At 42.8% G+C, this 22,290-nt stretch overlaps 1 protein-coding gene and 1 pseudogene across 2 annotated transcripts in view; one reads left to right on the top strand and one right to left on the bottom strand.

The window, feature by feature from the left end:
- Positions 1-6,645, top strand: part of COL5A3 (collagen type V alpha 3 chain) — a 331,866-nt gene extending 325,221 nt beyond the window's left edge. For both annotated transcript variants that reach the window (XM_063931487.1, XM_063931486.1), the window contains one exon: positions 3,130-6,645. In XM_063931487.1, coding sequence (XP_063787557.1) covers positions 3,130-3,276 — 147 coding nt within the window. In that variant the 3' untranslated portion in view covers positions 3,277-6,645. The remainder of the gene's footprint in view (positions 1-3,129) is intronic.
- An 8,796-nt stretch (positions 6,646-15,441) lies between these two features.
- On the bottom strand, positions 15,442-15,559 carry LOC134937499 (5S ribosomal RNA; annotated as a pseudogene).
- Positions 15,560-22,290: the final 6,731 nt, after the last annotated feature.

Raw genomic sequence — 22,290 nt, 5'->3', positions numbered from 1 at the left:
AATAAAATCGGAAATACTGAACAATTTTTTTCCCTCCGTATTCACCAGGGAGGATCAGACGGTGAGAGTAGTGCATAACAATAGTGAAGATAATGACCCTAGGCTTGATATTCTTTTAAGTGAGGAAGTAGTCCTGGAGAGATTAAGCAAAATAAAGATTAATAAATCACCAGGCCAGATGGCATTCATCCGAGGGTTATTATGGAGCTTAGGTCACAGCTAGCAAAACCCCTATACTTGATTTTCTATAGTTCTATTAGATCAGGCCATGGTACCAAAGGATTGGCGCATAGCTGAGGTAGTGCCCTTATTTAAAAAGGGAACTAAAAATAATCCTGGTAACTATAGACCAGTTAGTTTAACCTCTATAGTGGGTAAAATATTGAAAGGAATTTTGAGGCATAGCATAGAGAATTATCTGCATACTACTAAAATTATTAGCAAAAGTCAGCATGGGTTTTTAAGGGGCAGATCATGTCAGATTAACTTAATTAGCTTCTTCGAGGAAGTGAGCGAGAAGCTTGACCAGGGAAAAGCAGTGGATGTGGTCTATTTAGATTTTGCAAAAGCCTTCGATACAGTGTCTCACGGGAGACTGATCATCAAATTAAGGGAACTTGGCCTAGGATATATTATTTGTACATGGATAAGTAACTGGCTGGATAACAAAGTACAACGTGTAGTGGTCAATGGGATGTTCTCTAGCTGGGCACCAGTAGTCAGCGGAATACCGCAAGGGTCCATACTTGGCCCGCTACTGTTCAATATATTTATCAATGATCTAGGAATAGGCCTGGAAAGCACAGTGTCAATCTTTGCAGATGATACTAAACTGTGCAAGTTAATTCAGAAAGTGATGTGGATTCTCTACAAAATGACTTATTTAGACTTGAAACCTGGGCGTCTAAATGGAGAATGAAGTTCAATATAGAGAAATGCAAAGTTATGCATTTTGGGTTAAAAAACACATTTGCATCCTACACTCTAAATGGGGAAAATATAGGGTAACTGTGGCGGAAAAAGATTTGGGGGTGCTCATAGATAATAGGCTTAACAACAGTACACAATGTCAAAATGCAGCAAAGAAGGCAACTAAAGTGCTTGCGTGCATAAAACGGGGCATTGAGATGAGGGACGAGGATGTAATCCTGCCGCTGTACAAATCTTTGGTGCGTCCCCACCTGGAATATTGTGTTCAATTTTGGGCAACATATTATAAAAAAAATATAGGGGAGCTAGACAGAGTTCAAAGGTGAGCTACTTAATTGATTAAAGGGTTAGAGACTCTGGAGTACGAGGAAAGACATTATTAATATCTTCAAATATGTAAAGGGTCACTATAAGAAGTTAGCAGGGGATTTGTTTACTAAAAGAACTCTGAATAGGATACATGGGCACCCACTGAGGCTAGAGGAGAGAAAATTCCATACACAACATAGGAAAGGGTTCTTCACGGTAAGGGCAATAAAGATTTGGAACTCCCTGCCGGAACAGGTAATAATGGCGGACTCTGTAATAAATTTAAAAGCAAATTGGACAAATTTCTAACTGGAAAAAGTATCCAGCTCTTAACATAGTGACATTATATATCTGGGATTGGTAAGAACCATAGTTGTCAATTGATACTAAACCGTTACTTCGGCAGGTGCATTATAATATGCACAGCTTAACACAGAATACAGGTTGTACCCGATGGTCATTTTGCTTCTTTTCAACCTCACTCACTATGTAACTATGTAAAATGATACTTTAAGCCTGCTAGAAGAGCCTACAGAACATTCAGTAGCATGCCGCTGTTTTTGTCTCAGTCCAACAGCCCCCTAATCTCTTCCTAATTGGTAGCATGAACCTTCATCATTACGTGGGATGTAGTGACTAGTGGTAAACCCCTAGATTTGCTTATAGTCTGTACCCAAAGATAATATATTTATTCCCCTGTGTTAGGCATAATTGTATATATAATCTCTTGGAGTAGCTGAGAATGAGGATGCAACAAGGCTGCTACAGGGAGTGGAATCCTAACTGTAAGAAGCGCATCTCTGGTACACTGACCCTGACCCCTGTGTACAAATAACGTACACACGATCAGCTTCAGATGTGAACCTGTGATTAGTCAATCAGAAGCTACTACGAGCTTGCAGTGGTCATTATCATCACTAGAGTGTACCTTCAGTCATATGCAACTGAGACGGCTATTGATAGACATAATAGCATCTCCATGTAGGTCTGCCGCAGTGACGTGAACATGCCCTTTCTGTACTCAGCCTATGTTCGATATTTTCTTACCTCGTCCATCTCTCCTCTCCAAGCAGACGGAGACTCAAGTGACAGATCTATATTCGGACCCAGGCAGTGTCATTCTGAGTATTCATTGAATGATTTCAGGAAGAATAGTTTAAGTATCAAGAAATGTTTTAAATACTCTATCTTCTACATAAGTGATTCTCAAATCCAGTCCCCAGGACATGCTAACAATGCATGATTCCTATATCTCTTTGCTAGAGCACCGGTGTAGTCATTACTGACTGATCAACAGATGGTTGTAAGTATTTCATATCTGATTCTGTGAGGAGGCCTGGAAAACATGGCCTGTTTGAGTTTCTGAGGACTGGATTTGAGAAGCACTGGTCGACATGGCCTGTCTATAGTCTACCTATTTGTTTATTTGTATTGTTACTTTTTAGTTACATTTCATGTTATGACATTTTTTAACAACACTGATTAACATACATGTGTAAATTTACTAAGATGGGAGTTCTATTTAAGATGGGATGTTGCCCATAGCAACCAATCAGATTCCATATATTATCTTCTAGAAGGTGCTAGATAAATGAGACGTAGAATCTGATTGGTTGATATGGATAACATCCCATCTTAAATAGAACTCCCATCTTAGTAAATTGACCCCACAGCCTATTTAGCCTAAACAAGTACATATATAGCCTAAACCAGAACTGGATATTGGACAATAAAACATGTAATAGAAGAGCATCTGATTATACCATAGAATGGCCGTGGCATTAGGCAATAATAAAGACGATAACGGATGAAGAACAGGACAGGTTACTGTTTATATTCACCCAAAAGTCATTGTAACTTATCATTTATTCTCCCTCTCAATTTCAACAGCTTCGAAAGGGTGTAGAACGAACGGTGCTTGAGATCAACACCTACAAGGTGGAACATCTACCCCTCAGGGACCTAGCCGTCAGCGACTTTGGAGACAGCAACCAGAAGTTTGGGTTTGAGCTGGGGCCAATCTGCTTTAATGGCTAGAGAAACACTTAAATAAAAGACTCCTAAATCATCTTGCTATTCAAGAAAACAAAAAGAACTTGAGTTTCATGGTTTAACGGACTAAGCAACTTCCACTGGTCATCATTGGCAAAGATTTATTTACGTTTTTTTTTGTTATAAATATTTTTTATTTTTACTTTTTTTTTTTTTGTCTACTGCAGGGGATTTTTGATTTGTGTTTCCAATGAGTGCCCACCCTTGTAGGGTTTCATTAGGGGATAATTATGGCACTGGAGATCTCGCTTGTCCGGTGTACATGTCACCGTCTCTAAAGTGGAAAAGGTCTGAGGTATGATGGTCTTTATGCAGTTGCTAAGAAAGCTGTGGTCGTCTCTGGTGTGTGTGGTTAGATCTACTCATTACACAGGATTCTCTGTCCCCGAAATTGGAAGCACTCCTGATTTTGCACTGGAGCATAACTGTCCAATCAGGATGTTTCTTTTGGTGCCCCACTCATGGGATTTGCTGAAACAAAGTGCTCTGATTGGCTTAAGCCATCCTCAGCCATACACTGAACATTGCCTCCCCCTTACTCTGATTGTAAAAATGTTATATTTGAATGTTAAACACTCATTATGTATCTGCAAACCAAGACCCTCGATTTGCAAAGGTATAATAAGTTAGTGACACCTACCTCAAATAAAAGAGATTGTCTTGTATTGAGACTCTCGGTTATCAGTGGAGAGAATAGTGTCACTAACTACACTGATATAAGTGTACTGTATATTGTATGTGTATAGATTTTCAAATTCCCTATTAATCTTGAAAATGGGCTCTATAAAAGTAAAGGACAAATTAAATTATATTTATCCATTTAACACCTCTTAAATCTTCCTAGCATCCATCATTATGTTCTATAATGTTACGTACCATTTTAATGTTCCTAATAGTCTTTCATCCCTCTGGAAAGCCACGTATTGCCCTAATTATCCCCCACAATATAATTGCTCCTCATAAATTCTCCAATGACTTCAGAGTATTTCACAGCAGACTAATATACAGACGCATTTATAGTATGGGTGTGGTATGTTAGGTAGATTAGACTTAGGTTGACAGTGTCTAGGTAGACCACTATTGGTTGACGTGGTTTCTAGTTAGTGCACAGTGTCCCTTGCATCTTCGGGCAAGGTGCCTCGCTCCGCTACAGCTGCGCTTGGCACAGGTTACCGTTCCCAATTGTCCACGTGGATCTTAAAGTATGAAAAAGTTGAAAAAAATGTTTTTTTTTTTAAAAAACTCACGTTGACCTTTTGTCGTGTCGACCTAGAACATGTCGACCTTGAGTCCCTGTCAACCTAGAAACCATGTCGACCAATAGTGGTCGACCTAGACAGTGTCAACCTACTTACTGTCTACCTAAAGACCGGATCCCTATAGTATAGCCATTAGCTATCTCAGCAGCTGAACATCTCAATGCCTCAACCAATTTCTACCCAAAAACTATTTTATGAGCTTAATATCTAGATAGAACCATGTCCCTTCAGATTTTTAACCCATAACTTAGTTTTACAGGTGTGAATAAAAGTACTAAAGGGGTGCCAGCTGATAGAAGATTGAAGTATCATTTCATCCCTGGATCGAAGGGTCTTTGGGAAGTTCTAAAGGAGCAGTTTAGCAACCCAACCTCAAAAGTCAATAAAAAAACAACAACATAATTCTAATTAAGATAAATGCAAAACCGTCCAAAGAGTAAGTGAGGAGAAGAGTAGGTGTTTGTCCATCTAATATTATATGTATTAAAATTGCATGTATTTTACGCATCTGTTTGATTTGATTATTATAAGTATGATTATGAAACCTATGGAAATTGTCACCATATATACATAACACACTACTGATAGAGGGCTCGGAGCAGCCATCTTGTGGCTCTGGATTGGAGTTGATTGATAGGCCACATTCCTGTGAATATTCTCTAAGCCTCACAAAATGGCTGCCGACACAGTGTTTTGCTATCAGCACACTGTCATTGAATACAATTATGAAGCAGGGTGTGAGCAAATGCAATATGTGTAACAAATGGAGACACAGAACTGTGGATGAGGAAGAAACTGCTGCCTAGTTTATGTCCCCAGCAACGGTGCTCTTATATAAAACAGAAGTCTGGCTTTATGTATAGGAAAACTACGTCTAAAATGTTCATTGACCTTGTAGGGAAACACTTAGAAAAGAATGAATAACTGCAGATGCCAATATTCAATGGCTAAGAGTTTCGCACCTCACCCTCCTGGAAACGTGAAGATATACCTGTTGCTCAGAGAAGCAATGGTTTCCCTCCAAATCAAAAACAGATATATTTTACGATTTCTAATCAAGTTTACCTATATTATTGTAAAGTTTGGAGCTGATAAATCAGTGGTGTTTAGCTGAAGAGCTCACCAGTCTTCACCACATTATAATGTAATTTGCATTGATGGAAACATAGGGGCCGTTGAGCCTTATGGTAACTGTAAACTCAAGACACAAGGAGCAACATTTGTAAAATAGTACATTTGCAAAAAAGAAAGGTGGATTGTTTTATTTGTTTACCATGGGGATCATTACTCCCTGCGTTTTTATGTTCAAGCTGCATTGATCCTTGGGTGATTGGCTGAAACCAGTGGCTGTAGGGTCTTCACATGAATACTTTAGTAACAGTTTTCTTTAAGTGGACCGAATGGCAACTATTTACATTGTATCTTCAATTTTATTTAAAGGAGGAGTTATCACTATGTCTTTCTATATTACATAGAAGTTACCCAGAGACCTCACAATAGCCAATTCTTCCACCCTCTGCAACTTGAGTTCTCAACACTTTGACCTTTTTGGGTAAGAGTGTCTAAGAAGAAAGATTAAATACATTTTGATTTCTTCAGGCACCTCAGGGATGGGATCCTGACTATTTGCTTCCCTTGGTTTGAGTGAATAAAAAAAAATAGTGATAGTTCCCCTTTAAGTGAAACCAGGCTCTAAATTTGCTGTCGCTAGGTCACATGATGCTAAAAGCTAGCACTGTGATTGGTGCTGCTGTCTGGTATAGAACAGGACATAGACCACTGTTATATCTAGTCTTGTGTTTAAATATGTTGCTACTAGGTACTGAGCAAAATACAACAATTTTGGTTGTTTATTTTTTATAAATAAAACAAAAGTTTTATATGGTGCTAGAACGATTATACCAAAACTGTATTATAAGAATAAAAAAGGATTTTAAACCAAGGTGTGATATTCATTTTATTGTGTTGCATGGGCTTTCAGTGGTGTGTGCTGCATGGAGATTACTTCTGCTGTGGCAAAAAGTAACAAGATGCACACTATGGTACTAAGCACTGCTAATCAGAATGATTATAATAAACTCTGAACAAAATTGAAGTACTTTGCATCATTTTTGGGCAAAAATATATGGGCTCACCAACCACGACCAGGTGACCTCATCTAACACTAAGGTTCATGATCAGGGCACCGGACCCCCCAAGTCATCACAGGCCAACCGTCCCAAGACACCACACTAGTGAGAGGTTAGTGTGAGACAAAAGATAGCATCAGAATTTCATAGTGGATGACACAGAACCTACTACCCCTGTGATGGACATCAGACACCCATAGCCCACATGCCGCCCTCCGAACCTTCAGCTGTGGCCCCAGCTCTTTCCTGCTTTATTGCCAGATTTGTTTGTCCATAGCTTGTAACACTTGTTTAACATGTCTGCTGATATATTGTAATAGACAATTGTCTCTTTGTTTGCTTAAATATATCACTTAGTCTATAGGGGAGATGTATCAAACCTTTAAGAGATAAAGTGAAGAAGTTGCCCATAGCAACCAATCCGCTTACATCTACCATTCATCTATCACATTTTATGAAATGACAGGTAGAAGGTGATTGGTTGCTATGGGCAACATCTCCATTTTATCTCCCTCCAAGGCTTGATACATTTTCCCTTAAAAGTGATGTGCAGCCCTTTTGAGGGATATCATGTTGCCTATCACTCCGTAACCTATGTAGTTCCTAATCAACCAAATGGGAAGATCACAGATAGAGTATGTGACAACCACTTCAGCAGCCATATAGTACACAATACAATACACTCCTCCCTTCTTAGACAAGACATGGATAATCAACATAAGATATTAAATAATCATAAATGCAGATATTTAGCTGTAAGTTTAACCCACAAAATAACCAGCCTAGTCTCTGGGATGGCCTTCGATGCCTCTCTGGGATGGATTCCGGACTATGGATAGACACTGTCTAAATGGTCATTAGGTCATCACCATATGGTCAACAGGCATTAGGTCAGCAGGGTCAAAAGGTAGCCAGGTCAACAGGCACAAAAGGTCGACATGGCAATGGTTGGCACAATATTTTTTAGGGGCGGCTTTCACATTTTGTTCAACTTTTGCTTGGTACTGTATATCTTCCATGTGAACTTTGATTGGGAATAGAAACCTTGCCTGAGCATGGCAAGCGAAGCGAGGGTCTACGTTACCACTTATTGGGTCACAGATGCTGAAACATACAAAATGACACCAAAAAAACATTAAAAACTTGTGTTGACCTTTTTTGTTTTGACCATTTTCATGTTGAACTTTTGATCCTGTCGACCTAATGCATGTCAACCTACTATCTAATAGCCGTAGATCTTTAATACCACACCTTCTGGGATGACGCTTGTAGGACCCATATTGACAAGTCACCTCATGTTGAAACTGCACACTCATAACCACCTACCTGGAATGGTCGCATAAGATGTGACCAGTCAGTAACGCCTTCTGTGAGGCTGCTGGAACACCTTCTTCCAGCAGCTGTCACTCTCAGAGAGACCTCCCGTTCTCTCCCTTCCTGGTTCCCTCCCCCAGTGGCTGCCATGCAGTCGATCACTGCTGTTCCAGCAGCTCGGTGGCACAGCCCACCCTGCGGCTGCAGATATTAGCAGCTGTTGGGAAAATGTAAAATGCAGCCCTTGCCTTCCCTGTGTTCGTCCAACAGCTGCAGAAAAGAGCAGATGCCAGGAAAATGTAAATTCGCAATGTTCCAATCATTAGTGGACCTATATGTCTGTCATTGATGATTAAAACAGATGTTTACAAAAATGTTTAAACTTGATTTTTTTAAATAAAATCATGCTGGATATATTTGAAATCAATGTTTTAACCTAATTCAGTCATTAAAAAAATGTACAATTTATGTTTTGTTTTTAAATATTAGCCAATTAAGTGGTTCAGGCCTCGCTTTCACGATCCGGGTAAATAAACACACTCACCATCCAAGTGCTTTCTGAGACTGTCCCTGCGCTCCAAGCCTGGTTTCCATCTGCGCTGTCTGTGTGCAGCACACTGCACGGCATCTCCACGGTCTCTCCTCAGTGATGCCGTCGACCCTGACATGACAGCTATCCAGCATGTTCCTCCTGTCCTAGTGGATGGTGTCTCCTGCTCTCCACGGCCTCCACCACCATTACTATAAGCGTCTACACGCTGTTTATAAACAAACTATTCCCTCCAGAGCCAAACATGGGTGCAGCCATGTTTGTGTCAATCACATGACTTTCCACAGCCAATTCGCTGCACACAGAATCCTCTCCGATTGCTACAACAATCCCTGCTTCCCAGCAGATATAAGTAACCTGAACCAAGGCTTCCTGTTGCCAGCGGTGTTCCTACATCGTTTCCAGTCACTAGCGGTGTTCCTACATCATCTCGTCACCAGCGGTGTTCCTACATCGTTTCCAGTCACCAGCGGTGTTCCTACATCACCTTCAGATCACCATCGGTGCCCCAACATAGAACTCTATCATCATCGGTGTCTCAGCATCGAACTCTATCAACATCGGTGAGTTCCACTGTATTCTCACCACCTGTGCCAGTTCCACTCAGCATCCTCGGCAGTCCTCCAGCTCACAGCCTACCTCGGTGCTCTGCCATTGACTCCAGCTTCCAGTGCGTCATCCTCTGGTCAGTATAATTTCATCTCATCAGTACAGTAGTTAGCTGTTAACATCTATGGACAATACCATCTCAGTGTCTTCCAAGACTGTGCCTACAGTATATTAATATCGTACTACACCAAACAGCATATTTGCTACTACCGTATCTGAGGAACTGTGCTGCTATAATTACACTGTGAATTCTAACTGCTGAGCATTGATCCTTTCTCCACACTGCCGTTGTGATTATTGAACTGTGTGCAAAATAAAGAACTTACTTTTAATCCTCTGTCGTCTTGGTCACGCCTTCGGGCGCCTGTGCTAAGGGTACCCTGCATGTCCAGGAATCCCATACTGCCAACCAGGTTCATATACACATCAGCCCCTACACCTGAGGCATCCCCAGATCCACCTCAACCCTCAGGCGCGACTCTCGCCAGTCACTGCTACAGACTCTTTGACTCAGGGCCGTCTTTTCGTATGGGCTTAATGGGCACTTGCCCAAGGGCTCTAGGAGACTAATGGCCCTATGCTGATAGTGGAGGGTCCCCTCTTTTCAGGGGTACTAGATGTTTTCAAATCGGCCCTAGGGAACCTGAGATATCCAACTTCTAAGCAGTGGTCCCAATCCAAGCCTCTTAATTGATCTTCTCAGCCAGATATCTCAGTTTCTATTTGAGTTTTTCTGAAGGTATACTACAAAAGTTGGGACTCTCCCCCTTCGGTGGACACTGGCAGCTTTTCTCTACTATGCCCAGAACCAGACATATCAGACTTCCAGCAGCTGGTCCCTGTTCCAGCTCCACACGCCTGGTATGGAGTTTTATATTTTCATCAGTGGATTGCTATGGCTCCTGAACTCTGATCCCAAGTCCCCATTACCTCCTGAAAGGTGGGACTCTCTCTAGTGTTTTACCGCATTGAAAGATAAGAAATCTATTTCCAGGAACTGGAGATATCTGCAGTCAAGCAAGCTGCCCTCCCACCAGAAAATGATGAATATTAAGCCCACTCCACTATACATCCCTCCCCTGTGTATTAAACCCTGCCCTACCAACCTGTAAGTTATGTATCGGGGCCCCTTCATTAAGCCCAATGCCCCTTCTACAGTTTCATGTTCTCCCTCCCACCCCATCATCTGTGCAGTAAAAGAGTAATTAGCAGAAATTACTGCTCCAGGTTCTACATGCTTAGCGGAAGACAGAACACCCCCTACCACCCACAGGACATCAAAGCTGCCACTGATAGCAACTCCCACCCCTACTGCTGCAGGATGGGTAGGGGCCACAGTGCATTGCTTTGCCCAGGGGCCTACACTGCTGTTAAGATGGCCCTGACTCTAAGTGGTCTATTGAGTAACTGATGCCTTTCTGAGGGTACCCGGTTGGGAGACAGTCTGTATCATAATATCTTGTGGGTGTTCCAATGACCACGTCTTGTTCAGAAAGTGGTTTTGGCTTTGGAACTGCAGTTGTTTTCCATTGAACAAATAGAATTTGGTGTACACACTGCCTTGAACAGCCATCATGTACATTTGAGGTTCCGACCTGAATGTTATATTACCCAGCTGCCATTTATTGTCCCAATAATCACAGACCAAACACCTTGGCCACACACAATAATTCTAGCGGGTTTTGATTAGAGATGAGCGGGTTCAGTTTTACTCAGATTTACCCGAATCTCCTTATTGGCTATCGGACGTCATGTGTTTTGGTTAGCCAATAAGAAAAATCCAGAAAATAAGAAATGGCGATAATTCTGGCGTTATGAACCGAGTAAATCCGAACCCGCTCATCTCTAGTTTTGATATTTATCGATTTGAGTTATTATGAACTCTCTTGATTACATTGGATTCTAATAAGTCCCAATGTGGTCTTAAGGACCTGTTAACAAATAGCACTGGTGGGGGTTGACCAGTAGTAGCATGATATGCATTCCAGTTAGCAATTAGGAAATTATCTATTTTATGTTGCATGATGTGATCATGATCCATGGACTTACTTGATGGACAGATTAAATATGTTGATGAACCTCCCCTCTAACCCTTTAGTAGCTGGGCAAAACTGGGCTGTAGTGAAGTGTTTAATGCACTGTCCTGATAATGCAGTGCCATATGTTATCACTGCGGATTTACCTGGGTAACCCAGTTCAGGTGAAAATTGTCTTCAATGTGACAATTTTCTCAGAGTAAGTGAATTTCATCTTCAGGACTTCCATGGCAATCCACTGCAATAAAGTACTTGTGGTATGTTATCTATAAAGGATGATTTATATTTTTTTTAAAGTTGCCTTATATTCTGGCACCACAAGATGGCGCTTGTATAGGCAGACTTTTAAGTCACATGTGCATAAGTGGGTATGGATTATTAGAGCTACACTAAAAAGGTCTACAGCAGGGCTGGCCAAACCGATCCTTGAGATCTACCAACAGTTCATGTTTTCAAGGCCTCCTGGAGATCTGTAGAATTGTCAGTTAGGAATGAATGCAGCACATCTTAATTAGTAATGACTACACCTGTGCACCAGCTAGGTGATCTGGAAAATGTGAACTGTTGGTAAATCTCGAGGACTGGTTTGGCCAGCTCTGGTCTACAGTCAATAGGTAGACCACTAATGGTAGACATGCATTAGGTTGACGGGTCAAAAGGTCGACATGGAATAGATAGTAGAAAAGGTTGACATGAAAATGGTCAACACAAAAAAAGTAGACACTATTTTTTTTTTGGGGGGGGGGGGGGGGGGGTTTGGCACTTCTCTGCCACAAACAAGCCCCATTAGTGTACATGCTTCAGACAAGGTGCCTCGCTCCGCTACCACTGCGCTCGGCACAGGTTATTATTCCCAATGGTAGTCCACATGGATGATAAAGTATGAAAAAGCTGAAAAAATGTAATAATTTAAAAAAACTTGTGTGGACCATATGTGCATTGATCATTGCCATGTCGACCTTTTGACCCTGTGAACCTTTTACATGTCGACCTTTTGACCCTTTACGCCTTTTGACCCTGTTGACCTTTTACATGTCTACCATTAGTGGTCTACCTATTGATTATAGACCTTTTAACTGACTTTTTTTTCCCAAAAACTGCTCAGAAAGTGTTGGTTTTTTTTAATGTGAATCAGATAATGAACATGAATTTAACCATATCCAAAATAATTTTAGTAATAAAAAAAATTATAACCCCCCCCCCCCCCCCCCCAAATATTGGAACATCGATTGGGAACATCATGACCATCGGAACATTGGTAACATCGCGACCATCGTGACTTTAGTTTTTAGAGCCCCGACAGCTGACAGGTACACAGGGGCGGCTTGGGGACGATGATTTACACTTACCAGCAGCTGCTATTGTCTGCAGCCACTGGGGGTTGGGGATCCTGCCGTGCTGACCGATCAGCAATGATTAGCAGCACAGCAATCGGTAGGGGAGAGTGCAGGGATGCAAAGGGACCTTCTGGTCCCTCTGACAGCAGCAGCGGAGGGAAGTTTCCCTTCCCTGCCGCTGCTAACACAGTTTATCTGACTGGACGCATCCTGTGCGACCAGGTCAGATAAAGCACTTGCAGGCATGGTCACATCTGATGCGACCATGCCAGGCAAGTGGTTAAGTAAAGATGGTGAATTAAAAGAAATGAAAGTGCTTTATATTGTAACATGTTAACTCTTCGAACAATTGGCTGTCCTATATGCAATTGATCGCAACTAAAGAAACTTAAGATACTTGGGGGTATATTTCCTCAAGGTCGTTTTGCATATCTATGTAAATTGATGTTGTGTCTCAGGGGCTAAAACACACATTCACTAATATTTAGAATTTAAAAAAGAAATATCTGTTAGTAAATGTGTGTTTTAGCCCTTGAAGCACAACATTTAGATAGATTTCCACTGATTTAAATCAATATAAATTTATGAAAATTGACCTTTAGTACTTATACCCCTGGAGTGTCATGGGTAATAGAGAAGAAGTGTCATGGGTAATAGAGAAACAGAGCAACTTATAAGGTGTATAATACTAGAGAACTGGATTTAATTCCGCACAGGTGTATAATCACTACAAACGATACTATTACCAGTGTATCTTAGATGTCTTGGCAGAGTGCCATATTAAATTGAACTGGTGGTGCACCCAGAAGTCAGTAATAAATTACTGTACACCTTTTTGTTAGGTTCCTGGTGCTCAGAACAAGGGAGATGTTGCGTAGTGAGTCCAGAGCACCAGAACGTGATGCTGAAATAAGGTGTGGTGTGGAAATAGCCCCTAGCACCCTACCTCCATTGTTTCACCCGTGTGGTCAGTTCACGCCTGAGTGACTATGGTTTCTTGGGCCCACGGCTTCCGCGTTTGAAGGGCGGATTAGGTCTGCCCAACTTCGATGCCCCCAGGTCTTAGAGTGAGACAAGGCGTGAACCGAGACAGGATAATAACAAGGGGACCTCTAACTAAAGCAAACAGAAGGCTAGGGGCTACTAACAACCCTAAAACTAAATATATGTGCGGCACGCCGCCAAAGGAAAAGAACAACAAAGAAAATGCTGTCCACTCGCCGACACAATACTGTTGTGTACCGGCGGTGACAGCATAAGCAGAACCCTCTGCAAAACACCAGTAACAAAATATAACCAAAGAATACTGCGGCCTAGGCAGACGGACGCGGCAAAGCCGCTACTCACGGAACCGGTACCAATACTGGCAAACGGACAAGAACCCCCAATGTAGCCGACACAGACTCTCAGAACCGGAGGACAGGCAGAATCCCAAACGACAGACCGGTGGACACCAAGAAGCCAGATACTCGACCAGGCACAGACAAAGCCACAGGACTTCTGGACAGGAACGCTTCACGGCAGGACACGGGATCAGACACTGGAACCGACACTGGAACCAGCTAGACAGACACTGCTAGACAGGAGCTCAGGAACTGGCAGGGACTAGCTCAGAACTCAAGAACTCTGGAATTCTGGAAATATCACCAGCGTCTGTGAATTGCACTGAGCCAGAATATAACAGAGAGTCTTAATTAATTATGTCGTGCAGCTGCCCTGCTGCACAACTGAGAGGTGCAATCAACAGACAGGTTAGGCTGAACACATGGGAACAAGCTGCAATCACACAGACTCACCACCGGCAGCAAACAAGAGTCTTCTCAAACCAGAGCAACGGGAAATCCTGGCCTGCAAGACAACTATAAACATAGAATAGGAATGAACCACTACTTGTGGTTCATAACACTTTTAGCATAAAGAAGAAAGAAGACTTCTTTGTGGGCTTGGATATGAAGATAAGAAAATTAAAACTTCACTTTTAATAAAGTTGCTTAAAATATAAATCTCCTACAACACATGGACATAACATACACATAACACAACAGTGGTTAAAAAGGCGATTGGCGGTAGGACTGTAAATCGTCCGAAGTGTCTGTTCCCTAGTGATTGGGAGATCCCGGCGGGAAGAGGCCCCGTAAAAAGTGTGAATAAGGGACCAGATATGAGCTGTGTATTAGCACCACTATAAATTAGTAGGACTGATAAGTGATAGGCTAACGGGAGTCACAGAGAACAAATAAAAGAAAAAGTATGATTCTACTTTCAATGTTAGACTGGAGTTGCATAGGCAAACGCAGGGGGGTTTCTGGTTGCCCAGAGACCCCCCTCCTCTTGGCAAGTGGCTCAAATTATGAAAACAATAGCAATGGTATATACTGTAATACGAATACTAGAACTGTCGCCACATCATGCAGTTTAAGGAAGAGAGCAGAGCTGATGCACATGTCCAGTGGTAGCAACTTCTACCAAGTTTGCTGTGTGTGTGGATCTGAGTCCTCACTCAGTGCACTGGACCCGAGAATAGCTGCTAGGAAGAAGAGACAGGAGCCTTACCATGAGGAGGGAGAATGTGTGCTTAGAAAGTGCAGTACTGGTTCTTTTATGTTTGTGTATTTATCTATTTATTATAGCATGTTTAACCTTTTCCTGACCACTTATCTTATTTATATGATTTAAATATGTTTGATACAGCATATACTATACACAATATATTAAATATTAATCCTGTATTCCATACAGTATCCAGTGTATACAAAGACCAATGGTTACATTAATGTCCAGAGTCGTTACTAGGTTCTTCTACCACGCCCCTCAGACTCCTGCTCCAATGTTCCGCAGAGTGGGAGACTGTGTACTGCATTTGGAAACCCCCCTCTAGAAATCCTGCGTTTGCCACCGAGTTGTTCCTAGAGTTTCAACCTACTGCACCGAGTCTTCCCTGGTAGTCACCCACCAGGTACTGACCCAGCCCTCTACTGTTTAGCTTCCAAGATCAGACGAGATTGGGCACAAGCAGTGAGGTATGATAGTAGGTTATGAGTATGTACATGCGTCCGTCTCCCGAATCATTGATGAGAGTTCAGAAGGAAGTATTCAAAGAATGGAGAAAAAGGGGATCTGCTGTTGGTGTTAGATGGTGACCAAATGTCCCACCAGTTGAAAAACTGCCATGGGAGAGCGTCCCCCAAATCACCAATGAGAGTCGGGAATCAGAAAGGTGGGTGTGCTCCAAAGGTGGCGCCCCCGTTCCTATAAATCAGGAATATATGAATTTGCTGTATGCAGATCGGTCTGTAGTACTGATGAAATCTGTTTGTAACAATTGTTGCCCTTAAATAAAGAGTAAACTATCCAAATATTGACAGTCTCAGCCAAGCATGAATATGTAACAAAATTGTTTACCAAGGAGCAGGTTTGTAAAAAAAAAAAGATGGTAGTTACACTTGTGATATGCTATGTAACTTTGTGGCTTCACAGTAGTGGCTCATTCCACATAAGTGGATCATAGGAATAAATCAATGAATGAATCAATACATAAAGAGAGGATGTTATAATACACCAGTGGCTTACAGGGAGCGCATTTTAACCTCTTATTCGCACAAGCTGATCTAGCATAAAATTAATCTGAGCGCACAGTGTACAAGTGATCCTCCTGAGTACAAGGGTATGTATCAAAGTACGTGAATTTGCCACCTGTGATAGTATGACAGAGGTGGAGACTTACGTTCAGCCCTGAGCTTGTGGGGTGGGGTAATGTTAAACATCTCATAGTATAAGCAGCGGGACGGGGAGATACCTCCCACCCAACAAGCTCAGGGCTGAACGTAAGTCTCCACCTCTATCATACTATTCCGTCCCCTCTTTATTGGAAGGGGGATATTGTGACTTCATGTGCCTAGTGTGCAGTGGATAATCTGCACTTTAGCAGTAGCGCACAGGTGGCAAATTCACGTACTGGGTTGAATTAACAGGTGAGGCGACCCGGGAATTAGTCCATGGCCCCTTTCACACCGCAAAGCGGCCTGACAATATACTGGGTCAATACCGGGTTATTTTTGCGGTGTGAAAGGGGTATAAATGGACTGGTAAATTTGATATGAATTAGTTGGCAAGGAGCAGTGGGAGGCGCACTTTAAACAGCTTTCAGACCCCATCACTAGGGCCACAGGTTATTAATTTCAGGCCACCACACAAAGTGTCGGCCAGGTGACCTTTAACCACTTGCCTGGAATGCATGGTCCGACCACACTAGCAAGTGCCTCATTGGATCTGGTCAGACAGGATGCGACCAGTCAGGTAGACAGTAGGGGTTATTCAAGTTTAACCAAAAGAGTCAGCAATTAGGCAAAACAATGTTGCACTGCAGGTGGGGCAGATGTAACATGTGCAGAGAGAGTTAGATTTGGGTGGGTTATATTGTTTCTATGCAGGGTAAATATTGGCTGCTTAATTTCTACACTGCAATTTAGATTTCAGTTTGAATACGCCCCACCAAATCTAAATCTCTCAGGACATGTTTGCAGTGCTGCCAATCACTGCTGATTGGTCAGCACTACAGGACGCCCCACCCGGCGGCTGCAGGCAGTAGCAACCACTGGGGAAGTGTAATTTAACACCCCAAGTGTACATGGTGGCTGCGCGGATGCTATAATGAAAGTTGCGATGGTTGCAATGTTTCTGATGTTCTGATGGTGCCAACCGATGTTCCGATGTTTGTAAGAAACCGATTATTATACAAATCGCAAAAACAAATTTTTTCACTTTTTTCACTTATAAAAAAAAAAACAATTTCTGAACAGTTTAAAAAATAATGAGTCAGTTAAGTGGTAAAGGTACAACACCTTATGTATCACACATTAACGTCATATGATACACCAACATTTGGTTTTTTCTAGCAGAGTCCCAAACATAATGCATCACCATATTGTGGGTGGGATGTTCTAAGACTGAAAATGCATGCAAAACTTAGAAAATACCATTTTCAGCGTTTTATATAAATGGAAAATATTTACTGCGATTTACTCCTGAATGTGGATGCAATTGTCCCTTTGTTGTTTATGCCTAGATGAGAGTGTGTGTATGGATGTGAGGGCCACATGCAGAAACAAAGACAATAGATACTATATACAGTATACTGTATATATCCAGTGGTGCCGAGAGAGGGGGGAAGAGGGTACAAATTACCCGGGCCCAGGTCTGATGGAGGGGCCCAGTGAAGACCCCGGGCTTCCTCCCCCTTAACTGGCAGCAGCAGCTACAGCTCTTCTCCTAAGCCTAGCACACGCTGCTGACTGCTAGGCTGGAGTGTGGTCATGGTGGTGCTTAAAATAAAATTTTGGGGGTATTTTTTCAAAATCTATCTATCTATATGTACCCCTTGAAGAAGTCTGCTGAGACGAAACGCGTTGGGCCTGTACTGACCACCCACTGTTCTCAAGTTAAGTTTGAATTCCTATCCTTTTATTTCTCAGTAGTTTTATTTGGGAAGAATTTTTTCTTGTATTTTAAAAATCATTTTTTGAAACTGCTTTTACTCTCGTATATATTAAAAACTTACTTTTATAATTTTATAACATCTTTTGGCGTTTTTAAAGCATATAAAACCAGTGTTTTTAGCCACACTTGTCGCCGGTACCCCTATCCCCCCGTTTCTTTTATATATATATATATATATATATAATCTCATGGGGGGAAATTTACTAAGCTCCCGATTTTGACCGAGATGCCGTTTTTTCATCAAAGTGTCATCTCGGTAATTTACTAAGCACTAATCACGGCAGTGATGAGGGCATTCGTAATTTTTTGCAAGTTCAGGTAAAAAATTACGAATGAATACACCATCGGTCAAAACGCGGCTGTTTAAGTATGAATCTCGGTCATTTACTAAGAAGTGCAAAGCAAAAAACAAACAAACACTGCCGTGAAAAATTACAACTCGTAAAAAAGTGCTAAAAAAAAACAGACCTACTTTTTTTTTCCGTGATTGGATAGGCATGCAGGGATCCATGAGATCCGTGCATGTATATCAGTGGGAAGGGGTGGGAAAGTTGTTATTTTATTAAAAAAAAATGCGTGGGGTCCCCCCTCCTAAGCATAACCAGCCTCGGGCTCTTTGAGCCGATCCTGGTTGCAGAAATATGGGGGAAAAAATGACAGGGGTTCCCCCATATTTAAGCAACCAGCATCGGGCTCTGCGCCTGGTCCTGGTCCCAAAAATACGGGGGACAAAAAGAGTAGGGGTCCCCCGTATTTTTAAAACCAGCACCGGGCTCCACTAGCTGGACAGATAATGCCACAGCCGGGGGTCACTTTTATATAGTGCCCTGCGGCCGTGGCATCAAAAATCCAACTAGTCACTCCTGGCCGGGGTACCCTGGGGGAGTGGGGACCCCTTCAATCAAGGGGTCCCCCCCCCAGCCACCCAAGGGCCAGGGGTGAAGCCCGAGGCTGTCCCCCCCCATCCAATGGGCTGCGGATGGGGAGGCTGATAGCCTTTGTTGTAAAAGAAAAGATATTGTTTTTAGTAGCAGTACTACAAGGCCCAGCAAGCCTCCCCCGCATGCTGGTACTTGGAGAACCACAAGTACCAGCATGCGACGGAAAAACGGGCCCGCTGGTACCTGTAGTACTACTACTAAAAAAATACCCAAAAAAAGACAAGACACACACACCGTGAAAGTATAATTTTATTACATACATACACACATACATACATACTTACCTTAAGTTCTCACGCAGGTCGGTCCTCTTCTCCAGTAGAATCCAAGGGGTACCTGTTGAAGAAATTATACTCACGAGATCCAGGGGTCCAGGCTCCTCGGCAAATCCAGGGTTAATCCACGTACTTGAAAAAAAAAAAAACCGGTGTCCCGACCACGAACTGAAAGGGGACCCATGTTTGCACATGGGTCACCTTTCCACGAATGCCAGAAACCCACTTTGACTTCTGTCTAAGTGGGTTTCTGCAGCCAATCAGGGAGCGCCACGTTGTAGCACTCTCCTGATCAGCTGTGTGCTCTTGTCCTCACTGACAGGCAGCACACGGCAGTGTTACAATGTAGCGCCTATGCGCTACATTGTAACCAATGATGGGAACTTTCTGCCCTGCGGTTGACCTAAAGTGACGTCACCGCTGAGCTGAAAGTTCCCATCATTGGTTACAATGTAGCGCATAGGCGCTACATTGTAACACTGCCGTGTGCTGCCTGTCAGTGAGGACAAGAGCACACAGCTGATCAGGAGAGTGCTACAACGTGGCGCTCCCTGATTGGCTGCAGAAACCCACTTAGACAGAAGTCAAAGTGGGTTTCTGGCATTCGTGGAAAGGTGACCCATGTGCAAACATGGGTCCCCTTTCAGTTCGTGGTCGGGACACCGGTTTTTTTTTTTTTTCAAGTACGTGGATTAACCCTGGATTTGCCGAGGAGCCTGGACCCCTGGATCTCGTGAGTATAATTTCTTCAACAGGTACCCCTTGGATTCTACTGGAGAAGAGGACCGACCTGCGTGGGAACTTAAGGTAAGTATGTATGTATGTGTGTATGTATGTAATAAAATTATACTTTCACGGTGTGTGTGTCTTGTCTTTTTTTGGGTATTTTTTTAGTAGTAGTACTACAGGTACCAGCGGGCCAGTTTTTCCGCCGCATGCTGGTACTTGTGGTTCTCCAAGTACCAGCATGCGGGGGAGGCTTGCTGGGACTTGTAGTACTGCTACTAAAAACAATATCTTTTCTTTAACATCAAAGGCTATCAGCCCCCCCATCCGCAGCCCATTGGATGGGGGGGGACAGCCTCGGGCTTCACCCCTGGCCCTTGGGTGGCTGGGGGGGGGGGACCCCTTGATTGAAGGGGTCCCCACTCCCCCAGGGTACCCCGGCCAGGGGTGACTAGTTGGATTTTTGATGCCACGGCCGCAGGGCACTATATAAAAGTGACCCCCGGCTGTGGCATTATCTGTCCAGCTAGTGGAGCCCGGTGCTGGTTTTAAAAATACGGGGGACCCCTACTCTTTTTGTCCCCCGTATTTTTGGGACCAGGACCAGGCGCAGAGCCCGATGCTGGTTGCTTAAATATGGGGGAACCCCTGTCATTTTTTTCCCCATATTTTTGCAACCAGGATCGGCTCAAAGAGCCCGAGGCTGGTTATGCTTAGGAGGGGGGACCCCACGCATTTTTTTTAATGATTTTACAGTGTTTAATTTAAAAAAAAAAAAAAACCCCAGCACGGATCACACAGATCCGGCCGAGATTGATTGTAAAAAAAGTCGGCAGTGTTTTGCTAATCACTGCCGTAAAAATAGGTAAAAAACCACGAATGACATCGACATCGGAAGAAAAGAAAAACCCGAATACGACAGCTTAGTAAATCCATCGTAATCAATTCAAAAAGTTGCAATTTTACACTGTCGATGTCATTCGTGATTGAACTTGGACATGATTCTGGAAAATACGATTCTTAGTAAATGTACCCCAGGGTTGGCACTCTGTCCAAAATACTGCGCAATTTCCTGGGTGCCCTTAGTGGGATGACAGGTAGTATAAGTAGAAATACTGTGGCACTCTCAGAACTTACTAATGTAACAATATATCCTGCTGATGACCACTAATGTGCAAGTCAACATTTCAGTTTATTCAACTTTAATCATAGTAAGTCCTGAAAGTTGTGTGGTATTTCTGCATATACTATATATGTGTGTGTGTGTGTGTGTGTGTGTGTGTGTGTGTGTGTGTGTGTGTGTGTGTGTGTGTGTGTGTGTGTGTGTGGGTGTGTGTGTGTGTGTTTATATATGTGTGTGTATACAGTGCTTGCACTTACATCATACTTGCCTACCTGACCCTCTCCATGAGGGAGAAAATGCTCTGTTCCTGGACTTTCCTGGTAATGTATGATTGCCATCACCTGTGGTGAGCTAGTTAATTGATAAGAAGGGTGTTTCACCACGGGTGATGGCAATCATACATTACCAGGAAAGTCCAGGACCAGAGCATTTTCTCCCTCATGGAGAGGATCAGGTAGGCAAGTATGATGTAAGTGCAAGCACTGTATACACACTAGAGATGTGCACTTGAAATTTTTCGGGTTTTGTGTTTTGGTTTTGGGTTCGGTTCCGCGGCCGTGTTTTGGGTTCGACCGCGTTTTGGCAAAACCTCACCGAATTTTTTTTGTCGGATTCGGGTGTGTTTTGGATTCGGGTGTTTTTTTCAAAAAACCCTAAAAAACTGCTTAAATCATAGAATTTGGGGGTCATTTTGATCCCAAAGTATTATTAACCTCAAAAACCATAATTTCCACTCATTTTCAGTCTATTCTGAATACCTCACACCTCACAATATTATTTTTAGTCCTAAAATTTGCACCGAGGTAGCTGTGTGAGTAAGATAAGCGACCCTAGTGGCCGACACAAACACCGGGCCCATCTAGGAGTGGCACTGCAGTGTCACGCAGGATGGCCCTTCCAAAAAACACTCCCCAAACAGCACATGACGCAAAGAAAAAAAGAGGCGCAATGAGGTAGCTGTGTGAGTAAGATAAGCGACCCTAGTGGCCGACACAAACACCTGGCCCATCTAGGAGTGGCACTGCAATGTCACGCAGGATGGCCCTTCCAAAAATCAATCCCCAAACAGCACATGACGAAAAGAAAAATTAAAGAAAAAAGAGGTGCAAGATGGAATTGTCCTTGGGCCCTCCCACCCACCCTTATGTTGTATAAACAGGACATGCACACTTTAACCAACCCATCATTTCAGTGACAGGGTCTG

This window comes from Pseudophryne corroboree, chromosome 6 (assembly GCF_028390025.1).
Source record: "Pseudophryne corroboree isolate aPseCor3 chromosome 6, aPseCor3.hap2, whole genome shotgun sequence".
Lineage (NCBI taxonomy): Eukaryota > Metazoa > Chordata > Amphibia > Anura > Myobatrachidae > Pseudophryne > Pseudophryne corroboree.
Note: the sequence above shows the minus strand (reverse complement) of the source record. Positions and strands in the feature narration are given on the sequence as shown.